General features: G+C 47.1%; 6 protein-coding genes and 1 non-coding gene across 7 annotated transcripts; 1 reads left to right on the forward strand and 6 right to left on the reverse strand.

The window, feature by feature from the left end:
* Nucleotides 1–167: 167 nt before the first annotated feature.
* GLRG_11470 (cytochrome P450) lies at nucleotides 168–1,881 on the reverse strand (the record flags this gene model as incomplete). Its single annotated transcript, XM_008102154.1, has 4 exons — nucleotides 168–1,165; nucleotides 1,214–1,595; nucleotides 1,648–1,682; nucleotides 1,740–1,881. The coding sequence occupies 4 exons, from the start codon at nucleotides 1,879–1,881 to the stop codon at nucleotides 168–170; spliced, it is 1,557 nt and encodes a 518-aa protein (XP_008100345.1).
* An 885-nt stretch (nucleotides 1,882–2,766) lies between these two features.
* GLRG_13286 lies at nucleotides 2,767–2,838 on the reverse strand. Its single transcript has one exon. It is a non-coding gene; the product is annotated as a tRNA-Ala (tRNA).
* Nucleotides 2,839–3,854: 1,016 nt separating this feature from the next.
* On the reverse strand, nucleotides 3,855–4,358 carry GLRG_11471 (uncharacterized protein; the record flags this gene model as incomplete). Its single annotated transcript, XM_008102155.1, has 1 exon — nucleotides 3,855–4,358. The coding sequence occupies one exon, from the start codon at nucleotides 4,356–4,358 to the stop codon at nucleotides 3,855–3,857; it is 504 nt and encodes a 167-aa protein (XP_008100346.1).
* Nucleotides 4,359–5,562: 1,204 nt separating this feature from the next.
* Nucleotides 5,563–6,906, reverse strand: GLRG_11472 (uncharacterized protein; the record flags this gene model as incomplete). The annotated part of the gene is made up of 1 exon (XM_008102156.1): nucleotides 5,563–6,906. The coding sequence occupies one exon, from the start codon at nucleotides 6,904–6,906 to the stop codon at nucleotides 5,563–5,565; it is 1,344 nt and encodes a 447-aa protein (XP_008100347.1).
* A 1,118-nt stretch (nucleotides 6,907–8,024) lies between these two features.
* On the reverse strand, nucleotides 8,025–9,542 carry GLRG_11473 (acyltransferase; the record flags this gene model as incomplete). Its single annotated transcript, XM_008102157.1, has 1 exon — nucleotides 8,025–9,542. One exon carries the CDS (start codon nucleotides 9,540–9,542, stop codon nucleotides 8,025–8,027), a length of 1,518 nt encoding a protein of 505 aa, XP_008100348.1.
* A 1,374-nt stretch (nucleotides 9,543–10,916) lies between these two features.
* Nucleotides 10,917–12,251, forward strand: GLRG_11474 (glycosyltransferase sugar-binding region containing DXD domain-containing protein; the record flags this gene model as incomplete). Its single annotated transcript, XM_008102158.1, has 1 exon — nucleotides 10,917–12,251. One exon carries the CDS (start codon nucleotides 10,917–10,919, stop codon nucleotides 12,249–12,251), a length of 1,335 nt encoding a protein of 444 aa, XP_008100349.1.
* Nucleotides 12,252–13,112: 861 nt separating this feature from the next.
* GLRG_11475 (pectate lyase) lies at nucleotides 13,113–14,392 on the reverse strand (the record flags this gene model as incomplete). Its single annotated transcript, XM_008102159.1, has 6 exons — nucleotides 13,113–13,380; nucleotides 13,434–13,610; nucleotides 13,666–13,784; nucleotides 13,850–13,956; nucleotides 14,014–14,189; nucleotides 14,241–14,392. The coding sequence occupies 6 exons, from the start codon at nucleotides 14,390–14,392 to the stop codon at nucleotides 13,113–13,115; spliced, it is 999 nt and encodes a 332-aa protein (XP_008100350.1).
* Nucleotides 14,393–16,332: the final 1,940 nt, after the last annotated feature.

Genomic DNA, 16,332 nt, shown 5'->3' on the forward strand with positions numbered 1-16,332 from the left:
ACGAATCAGTCTAAATTCTTGGGCTACTCGAGAGGGTGTGACTCTGTTTCCCTGTTTTCACATATACGTACATAGTCAGTCTCCAGGCCCCACCGGCAGCAGTATTAAACTTCAACACCCTTAGCCGCATCTAGTGCCCTGTTTTCTATAACCCGCCGACGCATTTCTCATTCCTTGTTGGCGGTCACTCTTCTCTTAATCCGTATCTTGACGCCATCTGGTGGAAAACAGGCCTCGGTCACCCGATAGTTTTTAGGGCGGTTGCCGTTATACTCCGGAGGAAACTCCACGTCGTAGTGTTCCAGCACGTAGGCGATGATCATCTTTAACTCAAAGTCAATTAGGAAGCGACCAGGGCATGCATGCTTTCCGTGACCAAATGGCAGGAACTCGGGACTGGTTGTGACGAAGGAGAGTGGGGGTGTCTTTTCGGCCTTCGCGGCGGCGTCCTCCCGCATGCGGGAGAAACGGAAAGGATCGTACTTCAGGGGGTCTTCAAGCAACTCGCCGTCCGTGTGCACTGGCAGTCCGAGGAAAGAGATCATGGTGCCCTTGGGCAAGTGGGATCCGTCCGGTGCCTTGAAATCATCGACCATGACCTTGCGGAAGACAGCGCGCCCGCCGAAGGAATTAAGTCGTAAGGTCTCCCTTGCCACGCTGTCTGCCTTGACCATTTTGCTGACCTTGGCCTTTGTCCAGTCGCCGTTCCCGTCGGCGTATAGAGCACGATTGACCTCATCCCGTAGAGTAGCCATGGTGTTGAACTCCGAGTCTGAGCCCAAGATGTTGAGTAGCATGTTTGTGACTTGAATGCTGGTTTGATGCATGGAGCCAAAGTTGGCTGCGATCAAGCGTCGTGTCATGATGTCGATGTTGTTGAACTCCTCTGGGCGATGCTCCTTGGCGTAACGGGCCATCATCTGCATGTGGTCTTGTGGTTCAACATGGTTCGGGTCGTCTCGGTCGTATTTTAACGTCTCAATACGCTTTTTCCAACCCGGTTCAAACATTCTCCTGAGTTTGTTGATTTTACTTCGCATTTTGAAGTTGATCAGAGTACCGACTAGAGGCCGCAGGATTCGAGGACTGGCACCCGAAGCTCCTGCATTCAAAATGAGCTGGTCGACTATGTCAAATGATAGGTTCAGGTACTCTTCGTTACGGCCTAGTAGTTGTTAGCACATGAGCCCAATACCCTGTATAGAGTACCTACAGAGATCAAGGCCAATCGTGAAACGACTGGCTGCCTGAGCCACAACCATCTTGACCGACTGAAAAAGATCAATCTCCTTCCACTCTTGGTCAGTCCCAAACCATTTATCAAAAGCAACACCGAGCTCGTCATTCAAGGCGGCACAGATGTTCTCCAGCACAGCGTTAAGTTCAGTCTTAACCAAGGTTCCTTGCCATGCGTCCACAACGTAGCGGTCGTGCCCAAGCGCCCAGGACACCTGGTCGATCTCGCTAAAGGCTTCGTTCAGATCCAGTTCCGTTTCTGGTCGATTCTGCACCCAACGCATATAACTGGTAGGCATAATTACGTCATGACGAAATCCGAGTCCGGGGACGACCACCAGCTTGCCTTTCTTGGCGTACTGAACCTCGAGTTAGCTGGATTATAGAATATGAGTGCCATTAGCGAAATACATTATCGTAAGCCTCCCGAAACACGCCTTCACAGTCTGTATAGTATCGCCAGTATGTACGAATACTGAATCTCGTTGCGCCGTCGGGCTCACCAACGAGTGAAATTCCTTTGGGATACGGGATGCTGTAGAAAGCTCGACTGATGAGGTATAAGAGTACAACAAGACCGAGCGCTGACAGGCTGATACCTGACATGCTCGTGACGGCCGGCAAAAGATGCGATATAGGCGCCATGATGGGTTAAAACTTTGGGGTTTGCCAAAGCGGTTGAGGAGCGCAAGAGAGAATCCTCAGACCCAGTACATTCCCATGTTGAGGGGAACTTGGGTGTTTTATTAAGCAGGCTGACAAGCTTCTCACGCATTGGTGGGAGGTGAGCGAAAGTTAAGCGCTAGGTCAGACAGGAAACGAACATGGATGATCCGCCCTTAGCGCGCCCGCTTCTTTTCAGCTTTGGTCTCAAGAGGCTGCTGAGTCAGACTCACACGGCCTAGGATTATGCTCCTACCATTACTTTCAGGCCAATAACAACAATGGCCAAGGTTATTGCAATCTAGCTGGCAGTACTCCAGTGATACGAAACAATACATCAATAAGGATGGTCAGATGTGAGAGCACAACAGCGAGAAGTGAGGCAATCGATAGGATTGCTGATCTAAGTGGTGGTGGTAATGGAGGAAAAGCCTCCTCAAGGCTATGGGCAGAGGCTGGAGAAGGTGAGGGGCCCGGGAGGTCACGGGACCTCCACAGCACACGGGCCCCCTCACAACATCAGATCTGATAACAACTGAAATTTGATGCTGTTACCCAGTTTCTACATCAGCAGCACGACAATGTGTTCTGTCGCAAAAACGACGCCGTTAATGGTAGGCAGCAATTAACGCCTAATATACCCTGCAACACCCTGCGAAATGTTCCCACTTGACACTAGCACTAGCCCCTGTAAGCAGCCACAGTGACCAGAACGAGTAATGCATCTTTCGCCACTTGCATCAGTGCACACTTATGCATATTTTTGAGACGTAGAGCTCCGGTGCTACCCTGGATTGAAACTGCACAGTGTCCTGATAAAAGCAATGATCTAAAACTTGTTGACAAACATCAATCTCAGCAAAAAGCTGGACGATCAGGGAATCGAACCCTGGACCTACCGCATGCTAAGCGGTCATTATACCACTAAACCAATCGCCCATAGAGACTGACTTGACAAGTATATTGGACGTATCAACTCAACTAGGGTAGCATCGCAAGACCTTTTTTGACCCGCTAGGCATCACATGTCAACGAAGTAGTTACACATAGATTTGTTAGATTGATAATAAGCTTGAAACAACTCGGTTCATCCAATGATCCCTATAGGCAAAATTCTATTATACCTAAACAGAAGCGATGCTAGTGTCAGCTCCACCAGCCAGCTGTTTCGCGAGTTAGAAGTTGAATGACTGTGGGACTGTTATGATGTTCGTTTAGAACTTCGCAATAGGCATTTAAACAATTCCAGCAATCAAAAGAAGAGTTAAGTCTTGTATTGTCATTTGGCAACCTATTGAACATGCATCAACTTGTAATCATTAATGAGATGGGACATTCCACACAATTTACTTCCGGGTTGACGCTTTCAAATATTTCAATCTGCGCTGTTCAATAAACTTAAGGTCAACCTTCCCTAACGTGACGTGTCCATATCTTTCTGATGTGTTACGTGCTAGGTTCAGGTACGTGCTACCAGGAAAAAGAGTTTATAGTGTTGAATAATTGATGGTCGAGCTATCATATAAACATGCCTATCTATTGGGAGTTTCTTGCCTCGAGACACAGTTCTTGCTTTACATGGATGTTAATGAATATAGAAAACTTAATCTTGTTAACATTTAGTGCACGACAGTAATTGGTTCAAAAATCCCACAAAAAGTAGCCCCAGCTTGAAATGATAAAACTGAATAATGCGGTTGAATTATCTTCATGCCCCGAAGAAAACAAAACGTTACACTTGAATCTAACAGACACCAACAACTCCCCCAACCTCATGTTTTCAATAATCAAGGCTTTTGAGATATACCGATATTTGATGTACTAGAACATGAATATCAAAGTCAGCCACAAATAGTTAACGGTCTTTGATCGATCACTAACATGGTGGCTCTAGTACGTGTTGTTAGGTTTATGCCGAGAGCTTGCCTCAGTGAGGGTTATTTAGACACATACCATTACTGTCTGAGATCTGATGGACTCTTATCCTTAATCATGATCTCAAGTTCCAGCCGATCCTTTACAGAATGACTTGTGACCACGATGTTGACGTCCATCGTGTTTGGGAACGTGTATGGATCTCCAGGGTTATCGGAAGGGAAGAACCAATTCTTGCTTTCCTTTCCGTCGTTGTACTTGATCTTGTAATGTGACCGAATGGGCTTGAAAAAGCCCCTCTCAGGAGACTCAATGCCGATGCAGAACGATTGCAATGCCTCCATCTCTTGCCAGCAGAGCATAACGTCGTCACGGCCGCTCTTCCCAAAATAGCATCCTTTCGTCCATGACATGATTGCCTCTCCGCCTCTTGTTAAGACTGTGGAATCAGGTAGCTCCTGAATCATCCGCACATCAGGTGCAGTAGGGAGCGACTGTTCGACAAGGTCGAAGCTCTTCGACGCCAAGTTGACAAAAGTGAAAGAATGGTCAGGATTGATCATCTTGAATTCAAGGTTGTGCATATCGACTGACTATCGAGCCACTTTGTCGGAAAATTGTCCCGCTTATATGTCGAAAGGTCATGAAAATATAGAGGCTTAGTGAGTCAGTTAAGTCTTACAGAAACTTAAAGGTGTGGTGGAACCTTGTTGAGAACGAAGATGAGGCATAACCAGGGAAATTCCGCCAATAAGGGTAAAACAAGCAAGGAATGTACGGATCGGCAAAACTGCCAAAGGCTGACACTTGCTGGGAATCCTGGTGGCAAAATCCTGCATTCAGACTGGAAATTAGCGCCCTTGGTGTAGGCTAATGACTAAATGGCTTTGCTGCTTTGTTCCCGTTGACTCCATTGGTAATAGCATGTGAACTATCTCGGGGTGCTGATGCTCCGATGGCCTAATACGGCATTTGAGCATAGGCATGTGAGTTTGCAGTTGGAATACTGTCGCTAGCTGCTTGAAGACGCTTTTAATAGGTTTATAGATTCAGATGTGGCGTCTTCTTTAAGTCATTCCAGTCCACCGCGTTCAGCTAATAAAGCAATACGCAGTAGCGAATTACCCTAGTTCTTCCAGAAGCCAGCAGCCTATGCCTATTCAAATTCTAGCAGTCGAGTTTTCAGCTTTTATCAAATTTCCTCATAGTTCAAGGAAGCCTTTCAGTCTTAGACTACTTGTGGGAACTCGGTCTAGATATGTTCTGTTTGCTGTCGTCCCGCATGCGGTATCGCTCAAGATGACGTCACAGTAAAACAGTATCTTTGGGGCTGAGAATCATTCAAAAAGTTTAAGCAGTGATGTTCGAGGCCGTTGAAGGCACGGCGATTGAAGATATTCATTCTCTTATGGGTTGTACATGTATTTCCTAGACAGAGGCTTACTGTCACCCAGCTCAGCTATGGGTAAAATTCGGCAGTATGGCTAGGCCAGCGGTCTCTCGATGGTACCATAAATGAATTAATGGTATCATCTTCATCTTTTCCCACTTGCTTGATATTTACTTTGTGTTTAGTAACTTCAAGCACGCCATGCATCTGTCACAACACAACGAAAGGTGGCTCTTAAAGACATTCTAGTTCAATTCAACGCCTATCCCGATTCTTGCAAGCGATTGTAGTACTAGGGATGTAGCGGATTGTAAAATTCATCTTAGTATTGATCGCCAAAGTTCTGTATATATACCGTGGCAAATGCAAACCACCCGGTCATATTGTGAGCATCAAGTCTACAAACAGGCTCCAAGATCCGCCAGTAGGTCCATTGCAAGAATGTCAATTACCCCGCTTCGTTGATCCTCAATTCCAAATGAAATAAAAAGTACGTCGTCTAGGAAACCATGGTATTTCAGATCCCTTTGTTTCCAGCTCATAGATGTGACGTAAAACATGTCAGCGCCTCCATCAAGCCTTTCCACCCTGCCATGAATCCAAATTGGCTTTTTGGACACTGCAAATACTTCAAAGGGTGTATTTTGCCGAAATACCATGACATACGGCTCATATTCACTATGAAAGCGGTAAAACGTCTTGTGTTGGAATACCGTGAATAAAAACGTGTTGTCGCCGGTGGCCTTGCAGGTCGGGTCACTCCTTTTGCAAAAGGAGATACTGAGTGAGTTGGTCGCCTGATGTATGGACTCCAAGTCCGGTGGTAGCTTTGGCATGTACTTGCTTAGACACGCCTCGTCCCCAGCTGCCAAGGGCGCAAGGTCTGGCCCCACCGAGCCGTCCGCGTTCAGTTTGGCAAATACCCGTTTCGGTGCGACGTCTTGGTGAATGTAGGCCGCTCCATCCTCGTCCCAGAAGAGAAACCAATTTTTCTCCATTGTGCCCCAGGGCGGGGGACGCTGAAGCTCTGTACCAATGGCAAAGCCTGAGTCCAACCCCATTTCAAATCCCCAGTCTCCGAGTTTGCGGAAGTCTTGTATGAACTGCCCGAAGCATGCGAACCTCGAGTTAGAACCAAAAACGATAAATGGAGATTTTGGACCATAAAACACGCGCGCATCGTGAGGTCCGACATTAAGAGCCATATAGGCCAACTGAGTGGGGCATTTGCCTTCGCCACTTTTTGTAGCGGTAATAGGGAGGACGGACGATGGCTCAACGCAGGTCAACTCTCCCAACATAAAGACTGCATTGCAAACCAGCTCCCAAAACTCTGGTGTATTATCTATTTCGCTTTTTTGTGCAACGATGATGAATGTGTTGTCGAGTTTGGGATGGGGTAAGACATTGGGGTTGATTGCTTCTTCTTGGCCAAAATGTATAGGAAAGAACTTTCTGTCCACTGTTGATGTTGAAAATATCTCATGATATTTTTTCCTTGCTGGTATAGGAGATTCCACTTCAATCATGCCTTCTGGATGAGTCTCCGAGTCCGAGGGCAGCAGTTCTTGGTGAGGCTTGAGTTCATCTTTCTGTTTCCAATTTGTGGCAAAGACGTAATCGTACCAATGGTCGACCGCAGTTAAAGAGTTCCTGGAGTCGAGACAGCGTATGCCAAAGTAAACGAGGAAGATAAATGGGCCGATGGTGAGGACGACGCGCTTGAGGTCCCTTGCTAGCATTGCGAGTGGCTTTTGTCATGGGCTGAGGCCTTGGACTCGTGCAGCTAAACAGAGCATTCAATGGCACTAGGATCAAGGTTGCAACGAGAAAAGGCAGGTGAGAAAATTCGTCTGTCGACTTGCTTCCGCTACAACACAGTCAAGCTTGACTGAGATTTGAAAGTCGGTAAAAGGGGGCTCCGGAGCAACGGCACGAGCAAAGCTCTGCCTACAGTGTACTGATTCAAATCCGTCGCGAAATCAGGGTTGGAGCAAGCAGGGCCACCAAACTATGCGGGGTAACGGAATACAGGTTAATTTCGATAGCCATTATCGGGAAATGTGTGCCCTATTATAGGGATCGGCGGACTAGTCGCACCCAACAAGTGAATATGACCAGGCACCTGGGCTTCCCCTCACTTGCGAGAACTTGTTGGACCTTGACCCTAGCCACCCACGTTCCTAAGGCCGAGGGTCAAGTCCATTGAGACGCATAGATATTATCGATGGCTTGTTCATTATACAAAAAGGTGCAAATGAGAGCAATGATTTGCTCAAGGCTTGTCAATCTTGTCTCATAGGCATGTGAGAATGCATATGCCTCGGTGTGTTGCGCGAAACCCCTGCCAGTTTTGCGTTTCCTTTTCCCCTCACGGCCGTCCAAGCCAGTTCCAATTCAGGCAATGCATCCGTTCCTGCATAATCACTGGTTGTAATGTAGGATGCAGTAGTACATCGGAAAGAGGATGCACAAACACGAGATAGCAGGGTGTCATGTATCACTTAGCGTGCCATAAGCCTCTTGAAGGCGGAACTCACCTCGGGAGTGCGTGACTGGTATCCTGTCTATGCTTCACGTTAAGCTTTTCAGTCTGCGTGGCAGGCTCATTGTTGGTACACCACCATGGACACTCAAGCCGGGACTAAGGACAACTACAAGCTCTGGCAGTCTATCTGCCCTATCATGAGATGGCTCTGGTAGCACGAAGGCTGTGATTTTGGTGTATCGGACTATTAGGTTCTCTTGATTTTAACTGTTGAATGATAGATGTATATACTACGTTCCATTTCTTTTCTCAATGCGTGCCGGAATGTCTCTCGATTGATCTGAAAGATATATTCTAATCGAGCACGTCGCCTTAGACCCAGGCTGGCGTTGCCGAAGTATTGAGTGTCTTTCTGTACATCCACTGAGCAAACCTGACGCTAGGTTCATCGATATATCTCGTGACGAGATCTGCCAACCAAACAGTAAAAGGTAGGATGACCAGGTGGGGGAGGAGAAAGGCTGGCTCCAATCCAAGAGGGCCAATCTTTGGCAAGGGAAACTTCTCAACCAAGTGTGCCAGGTTTTGCTGTTCCGAGTCTTTGTAGTAGCCGGCAATTGTATAGAGGCGATCCCCCAGCGTATTCAAAACAGGTCCGTGGACCAAATAAAGAGCAAACGAGATCCGTCCAAGATACTGGCAGAAGCGTGTCTCGAAGAACCTTCTCAGCCACCAAATACGAGGAATAGAGGCTACGAGTAGCACCGCAGCCCAGAAAAGGTAAAACCACTTGTAATCGAAGACGGCTTGAGGTTTGAGGAAGGAAAGGTAATACCATCCACGGTTTTCGCGCATCCTCATGACATCACCGGTATATGACGGGACGCCACCCAGGTACATTGAAATGAGGAACAAGTGATAGAAGATGAAAGTTCTGGCGGGCTCCAATCTTTTGAAGATATTCGGTAGGTCGTTCTTCTTCGCCAGAGAGTCAAGATCGCAAAGAACCATGCCCATCACGAACATGGCGCCGTACCATCCGTCCGCGATGTACATGAAGTAGAATGCGAGTCCAGCCTCGCACCAAAGCCGGGCATTTCTGGTACATCGAGAAAATGCGAGAAGTGCGGTGTATATGATGACTGAGCCTTTCATTTCAACTGGGATTGACCAAAGGTGAGGGTTCCAGCTGAAGAAAGGGCTCCCTCCAGTAGTGAAAACAAAGCTGAAGTTTTTCAGCTCGCAATACCAGAGCCATACATCTTCTATCCAAGTCGATGCACGATCTTTATTGTCAACCCAAGTACCAGATAGGTGAAGGAGCCCCATGTAAATGAACGTGGTAGCCATAAAAGGAAGATATAGTCTGATCCATCTCCTGAACAGGGCCGAGCCAAGGTTTTCCGCCAACTTGCCATGATCCCCGGACTGAATCAAGCCCAGCGGTTTGGCAGAGAGGACGTAACCAGAGATGACGAAAAATGTTGACACGGCGAAATGTCCACCAGTGAATAGATTTCGTATTCCAGGAAAGGCGACAAAGTAGTACTTGTTTTCGTAGCCAAAGGAATTTTCGAATATGCAATTCTGGATATGCGGCTCGTGTGCCCAGAGTTCGTGATGGTGCCAGTAGACCAGGAAAGCCGCGAATCCTCGTAGCCCGTCAAGATAAGCTGTAGGTCGTAAAGCATGCGGTTGCTTTGCATATCCAATGGGCCAGATGAAGGACTTCAGGCGGGCAAGGCTCAAGCGTGAAAGCCGCTTGCTTCGTGTGGGTGTCGTTAGCTTCCTGTCGACGCCTTGAGCCAGCCATTGAGATTTTGCAGACCAATTTGGCTTGATTTTGTCCCAATCTTGACTGTCAAGAATGCCATCATTTCTGGGAGACATTTTATGTACTTGCGAGATGTTGCATACGACGAGTGGTTGATGTGAAAAGGTTGACGTTTCAGCCTCAATTTCTTGGCGATGTCGAATGCGTGCTGACGGGTGCTGTCTGTGATTGTTCAAAGGATATTCCAGGACTCTGCATGGGCTCAATGCCAGTTGTCAACGAAAAGCCACCTGCAAAGAGGTGTAGTTAGGCTTAGCGTTGATCCTTGCGCTACTTTAATAATAAATACGATTGTGTTTGCCTTTATCAAGTTGTTCGTCCAAAGTTCACAAGCAAAAAGAGTATCAATTACTGACTGAACAGGGCGAACCTTGGGATAGTTCCGAGGTCGAATGTTGAAGTATGCGGGGTGATGGGCTTGCTCTAGGACCAACGTTCCACTGATCGTCCGGGGGTTCCTGGTTCAAAATGCGGGGAACTGACAAGGATAGAATGCAGAGAGCCAACTACAGAATCCCAACTAAGTGAACAAAGCCAATGGTGTGAAGACAATGCCACCAGAATCCCTTCCTCATGACGCATATCACATTTATTGGATGTATGATGGTCGATTGGTCCCTCTGGTCTTTCAAATGATGTTGCATTGGTTGGTTTAGTTAGGTAAGTAGTCCGACTTGTAAACCACAATGCCGACCGAAGCACACTCGGCGAATTAAATCGCCTCAGGGTTAGCTCTTGGAAATCGAATACTCTTGATTGGGAAGGTTACACCACCTGTCACTCCCTGACCATAGTTGCCGGTGATTCCGGTGGTCACGATCGTCCAATTGATTCTCAAACCAGCTTGGTCTCCCGGCCCTATTATAGCGCGAAATGCAGACGGCTACAATGAGTGCTTCTCGTCACGTCGGCGCATTCTGAATGGCTAAATTCCGGGCTGCTTGCTTGAGATAGTGGCCTATCGTCCCCTTTGAGCCGTGTAAATGAGAGAGAGCGCTGTTGAGCTCCCGTTGTTGCCTCTCTCGTATAGGGAAATAAGTGGATGTCTTCCCATAATTCATTATACAAGCGCAATGGGGGCGTCAATCAGGCCTGTACGGGACCAACACGATACAAACTCATTGAGGAAACCTTGGCGTTGCCCCCTCTTCTAGATCCCTGCGCCTCGGCTCGTGAAAGTGACATATGTGCGAAGGGATTATCTGAAGACGAGTAGGGGAACATTGGAATGGCTGTAAGGCAATCCCCGCCTCGGCGAAGAGGGTAACTGGTGTCGCGTGCCTACATGCAAGGAGCTCCTTCAAATCTTCACATGTACCCCGCTAGCTCCCCTTTATGTTCGTCGCATTTTTCTTTCCCAAAGCTTATCCCAAAAGCTTTTTGTTTCTTCGGCTGAACACATCCTTAGGCTTGCGATACCCTCAAGCAACATGTCTTCACCTATTATGAGCCCTTTAAGTCCAAGGAGCCCAATAGGCTCAACGAAAGCCAACCTCTTCAGAAACAGAGTTCCCACGCAACTTCGGAGATGCATAGCCTTGTACATAGCTTGTATATGCATAATTCTTCTTGTTGCAAACCTTGACTTGTTTGGGTCGGTGCCAAAGCCGGTCCACCTCTCTAAACGACGCAATCGGCATTCATCAATAAGCAACCGAGCAGCATTTCCCAAGAAAATATGGCAGTCTTGGAAGGTCGCACCGTTCGCTTTTGAGGCCGAGCAGGTTCTTACCGCACGTACTTGGACCGACAAGAATCCTGGTTACCGGTACGAGGTTCTCACCGACAACAACGACATGGAATACGTCGAAGAGCATTACGGCCCCGATGGATTTGACCGCCCAGACATTGTCGACATGTACCGCAACGTAAACGCTACCATAATCAAGGCCGATCTTCTTCGCTACATGATCATGTACGCGGAGGGGGGAGTCTATGCGGATATTGATGTCGAGGATCTTCGACCCGTCAGCAGATGGATTCCAGAGCGGTATGCCGAGGCGGATATCGACCTCGTTATCGGTGTTGAAATCGATCAACCACATTTCAAGAATCACCCAATTCTTGGCAAGAAGTCCATGTCCTTCTGCCAATGGACGTTCATGTCGCGTCCCGGTCATCCAGTCATGTTGAAGCTCGTTGAAAACATCATTGCGTGGCTCAGTGACGTCGCAAAGTCCCAAGGCGTTACCATATCGGAGGTCAAGCTTGACTTTGATGAGGTCATCAGCGGCACCGGACCCTCAGCTTTCACCAAAGCCGTGCTGGATGTGATGAGTGCGAGGTCTCACTCCGGACCAATAACATGGGATACCTTTCACGATATTGACGAGTCGAAGGTCGTGAGCAATATCCTAGTCCGCGACGTTGAGTCGTTCGCTGCAGGCCAAGGCCACTCCGACTCAGGAAACCATAATTCCAGAGGTGCCCTTGTCAAACACCATTACCATGCTTCGAACTGGCCCAGCCGACACCCCAGATTCAGACACCCCATCTTTGGTGAGGTCGAGAGGTGCAACTGGAACATTGAGTGCGTCATGAAGTGGGATCAAGACATCGCTGCATTCAATTCACTTCCTCCCGAAGAGCAAAAGCAAGAAATTGAAAAGCACGATAATCTGCAGAGGCTTCAGACACAACAAGCTGAGCAGAAGGCCGAGGAGCAGAAGGATGCTGCAAATATGGCGCTACATATCCCACCCCAACAACCTCTTCAAGCTCTTGCCCAGCAGCCTGCACTGCAAGAAGAGTTGAGATTGAAGTGAATCATATCCTTGCTGTCTTACCTGAAAAAAACGACAATAGCAAGATATATCACATTACCTTCATATAGGGGGTAGCCATTACGAGTAGAGTCAGAGGCCATGGAGCCAAGATCAATGCATGCTAGAGAAGGACTCTTGGTTTTGTTTTGATGAAACGTTACAAGTCAAGAGTTTGAAGCAATGGTCGGAGGTGCATCACTTGGGTACAGAATCATATACAGTGCCTGGGAACAACCTGTTTAAATAACTGTTCAGGTCAAGTCCTGCCATGTTCTGTTCCTCACATCTCGATGACTGAACAAAGAAACAACTCATCTTGCCAAACACGAGCACCAGAACAGATAGATACAGTTGAAAAAAGTCAAAAATAAGAGCAAAAATTACTGCAGATGATCGTAAAAGCCATTGGTATTCTTGGTAGCTTGAAATTATCCATACCAGCTTCGGCGAGAAACTGATTTGACAAAACAGCATGTCGTCACGATATATAACTACAGTTGTGGCAGTGATAACTGTGGACCAATTTTTGTCATCACACAATATATAAGCCATTCAGTAGTCTATAAGAAAACAGATCATGTACATCATAGCATTGGCTTGTCTGATGATCAAAAACATAGAAAAGAAGTGATGTCGAATACTTGAAACCATTTCTATTGGCTGTACATCAGTTGTCTTGCCGCTTTACGAGTACTCAAATCGCAGCTCGTAAGTTCTGTTGAATGATAACTAAGTATTTTGAGTCCAGGTTTATACTGAATAGTTTATTACTTCTTCATGTTTAAGTACAAATCTGCTATATCACTAATCGATTGCATATTATACTTTTGGCAGTTGATGACATTTTGGCGCTAGGTATACTTAGAAAATAAGTTTCTGCCCAGCCTGTCCAGGCACAGTTGCGACGATTTTGGAAGAACCGAGGAGCATGTAAGAGTAAGGAGGAGAGTTGGCGTTCAAGCTACCAACGGGAGCAAGGTTGGAAGCACCGCCCAGATCGTTGTCAATTGCTACAGCGTAGCCGACGATGTCAGAGTCCTGGGAGGTAATCGGGACGGTGACATTCTTGAAAACGTTGCTTTGGATAAGGACCTGAGCTTTCTGTCTGGTATTGATGGCAGAGTTACCACTGCGAATTATCAGTAACTATTTGCAATTAGAAGATTAAAGTATAGAACATACTTCAGATAGTAAGAGTTGTAGATGTGGCCGGTGCCGAATCGCAAGGACGGACCGCGAGAGCCAAAGTTGGCCCAATAGTTATTGGCGTAAGTGATTCTAAGGTGACCACTATCCTCGTCACCGTTGTTCTCGCTGTGACCAATCAAGGAAGTCTTCCAGTGGTCATGAAAGTACGTGCTGGAGGATGTCATTATGAATGTTTTCTGCTTGACCGATTGGGAAGTCGACGTACTAAGAAATGGTAATGTAGTCGGCTCCGTGCGAGGCATCCACTTGGCCGTCATAGTAGTCCTTATCAGCCACAAGAGCAGAGCTGAACTCGCTGTGATCAATCCAAATGTTGGTGCTCTCCTTGAAAAGTATGTTGGTCAGTCTCTCGAGCGCAATTTGTTTATTCCCCATGTTCCGTACCATACCTCAATTCTAACACCGTCACCAGTAGAAGCCAGTACTTTTGAAGACTTGATGTTGCGAATGATCACGTTTGATTGGCGGCGAATATGTAGACCAATACCTTCAAAACCTATTTAGTCTTGTGAGTCAAGATACAAATATTAAATCATTGGGACACACCGCTTACCCCCTCCAGCAAGTCCGATCACAGACTTGTTGCTTCCAACACGAACATTGGCAGTTCCCTTGATAATTTCCTGAACGACCACGATTCTGGCCGCAGTTTCCTTCTCGTTGACAGCGGCAGTGAACTGAGCAAGGGTTGAGACAGTGGTGACGGTTCCGCCTGACCCTCCGGAGGTTCTACAACTCTATCAGCTTATCGTTCTGAGAAGCGGCTGGCCAGGAGACTACCCTCCGTTCAAGGTAGCATATCCCAGCGTCGCTTTGTCCGAGATAGATGCACGCTTGACAAGGTGATGCTTCTCAACTACATTGTCGACAGTGGGGGTCGGGGTCGCAGCGGCAAGGGCGAAGAGTGTCGCCAAGGCTTTGGGGATCCTCATGTCTGGAGAATCAGGTCGTGGGTAAGACAACAGAAAGGAGTTCAAATCTGCCGAGAGTGCTTAATGTTGGAGTTCTGAGTGTGCTGAGCGGTTGAAACCCCAGAAACATGGTTCTTGAGCCAGGTCTTTATACACATCTCTCTCAAGTGTTTTACTACGTACAATCATCTGACTCGCAAGAGTCTTTCCATGAAGAGATCAACCTCTAATCAAGAGAAATTGCGGAATGCCTGACGACATAGTGGCTTTGATTATGCAAGTCCAAGTATTTTGAGACGCAACGAACTATGGGGCGCCATTGGAGACCGAGCTTCATATTCTGGATGATTCCGCGAATCAAAGTCTGTTGTTGTATTGTAACTGATAAAATCCCCGTCAGATGTGCCCCCCCCCCCCCCCCCCCCCCCAGCATATATCCAGTCCGCCTTCAGCAAAGGAATCCTTTTGTTCAGGCATCTAACAGCTGAGAAGGAACATATTTTTCCTCGAAATAGCGTCTTGTCTAGACTTAGACATGCAGCAGCATTTCAGCTACACAATTTCTCCCCCACACCAAAAATCAGACTACTAAAACCAAGGAAAATTTCCCATTGGCCAACGGCCAAACTATTGTGTGAAAGCACGTCCATGTAAATGGATGCGTCTCGTTGGACGGGATTGTGAAGCAGTAGTTTTCCCTTTCTTGGGTGACGGAGTGAGCAATGCGGAAGAGAAAGAAAGAAATCCATCGCTCATCATCGACGAAAGATTATGTGTTTTCTCTCCCCAATGTAGATCTAGGATGTTAATTTTCTATACACATCTTAGCGAAGGCAATCCCGTTGGAAGTACATGTAAACAAGGTTTTGACACTAGATACAGAACTCTGCCATTGATATGACAGCCACTAAGGAAGTGGAAAGAATACAAGGCATCATATATATCAAAGCCGAGTCGCATCATGTAACTCAATATAAAGCGACCTAAGCAGTGTCTGGGCAGGTTTTCGGTACCATTTCTTCTTAAGGACGTTTTGGCACTCTTCACTCAGGCGGACGACACAACGCGTGCTTTCTATATGAGGATGTCACCACAGGCCAACTGCCGCTTTTGGATATATATCTGGCATAACCCCAGAAGTGAAACCACTATGCTGTAGTCGGTATCTTTCAATTCAACACCCTGGTTGTGTGTTTCGTTGCCTTCGGAATTGCAAGCAAGGTATCCAGAATCTGGTCACAGCAGCTCGCGTGCCTCGCCACCCTGACGTTCTCTACTCTTGTTTTTCAGAGACATGCTTTAGTTTCCTCGTTAAGATATCAATACGGGTCTTCAAAAACATTCTCGTGGTCATTCTGTAGTGCGTTACTATATTTATAGCTGTCAGGAAGCTTCTGTTATAATGGACACTTGATCGCAATAGAGCCAACCCAAGAACAGACGTGTGGCGAGGGGGCTGTGGTCAGGTGCTCAACGTTTCGCCTCCGCGAGGCGACTGCTTTTACGGTATATCGGTCACCACCAAGACGTTGAGAGAAGTAGGGAGGTAGTTCGATGGCCATATTTTCAAAGGTTCATTATGTCAGGTGCACGGGCACAGCTATGCCTTATCAAATGGTGAGTTGGTTCTTCGGGTACTGAAAGGTTAGGTCAGTAAGTCCATTATGGAACAAGTGATATTTCCAAGCGATCGAAAATTAAGTAAATGGTCCAGAATCTAGGACACGCCGGTCTGTCTTCATCGACTTGCCCCACCAAATTCTCTGGGTGCGGCGTTTTTGCGTTGAAAGATGCCCAGTATTAATCACTTTGGTAACAGAATGCCCGGCATCAGTCGACATTGGAAGGTTTACCCAAAGAGTTGTATACAAGCCTTGGGCGGTTGGAAGGTCCAAGTAGGTTTATAATCTCTTAACCTCTCGGTACGCAGCATTATGTTGAAAAGACATCCAGCCTACTTA

Source organism: Colletotrichum graminicola (genome assembly GCF_000149035.1).
Source record: "Colletotrichum graminicola M1.001 genomic scaffold supercont1.89, whole genome shotgun sequence".
NCBI lineage: Eukaryota > Fungi > Ascomycota > Sordariomycetes > Glomerellales > Glomerellaceae > Colletotrichum > Colletotrichum graminicola.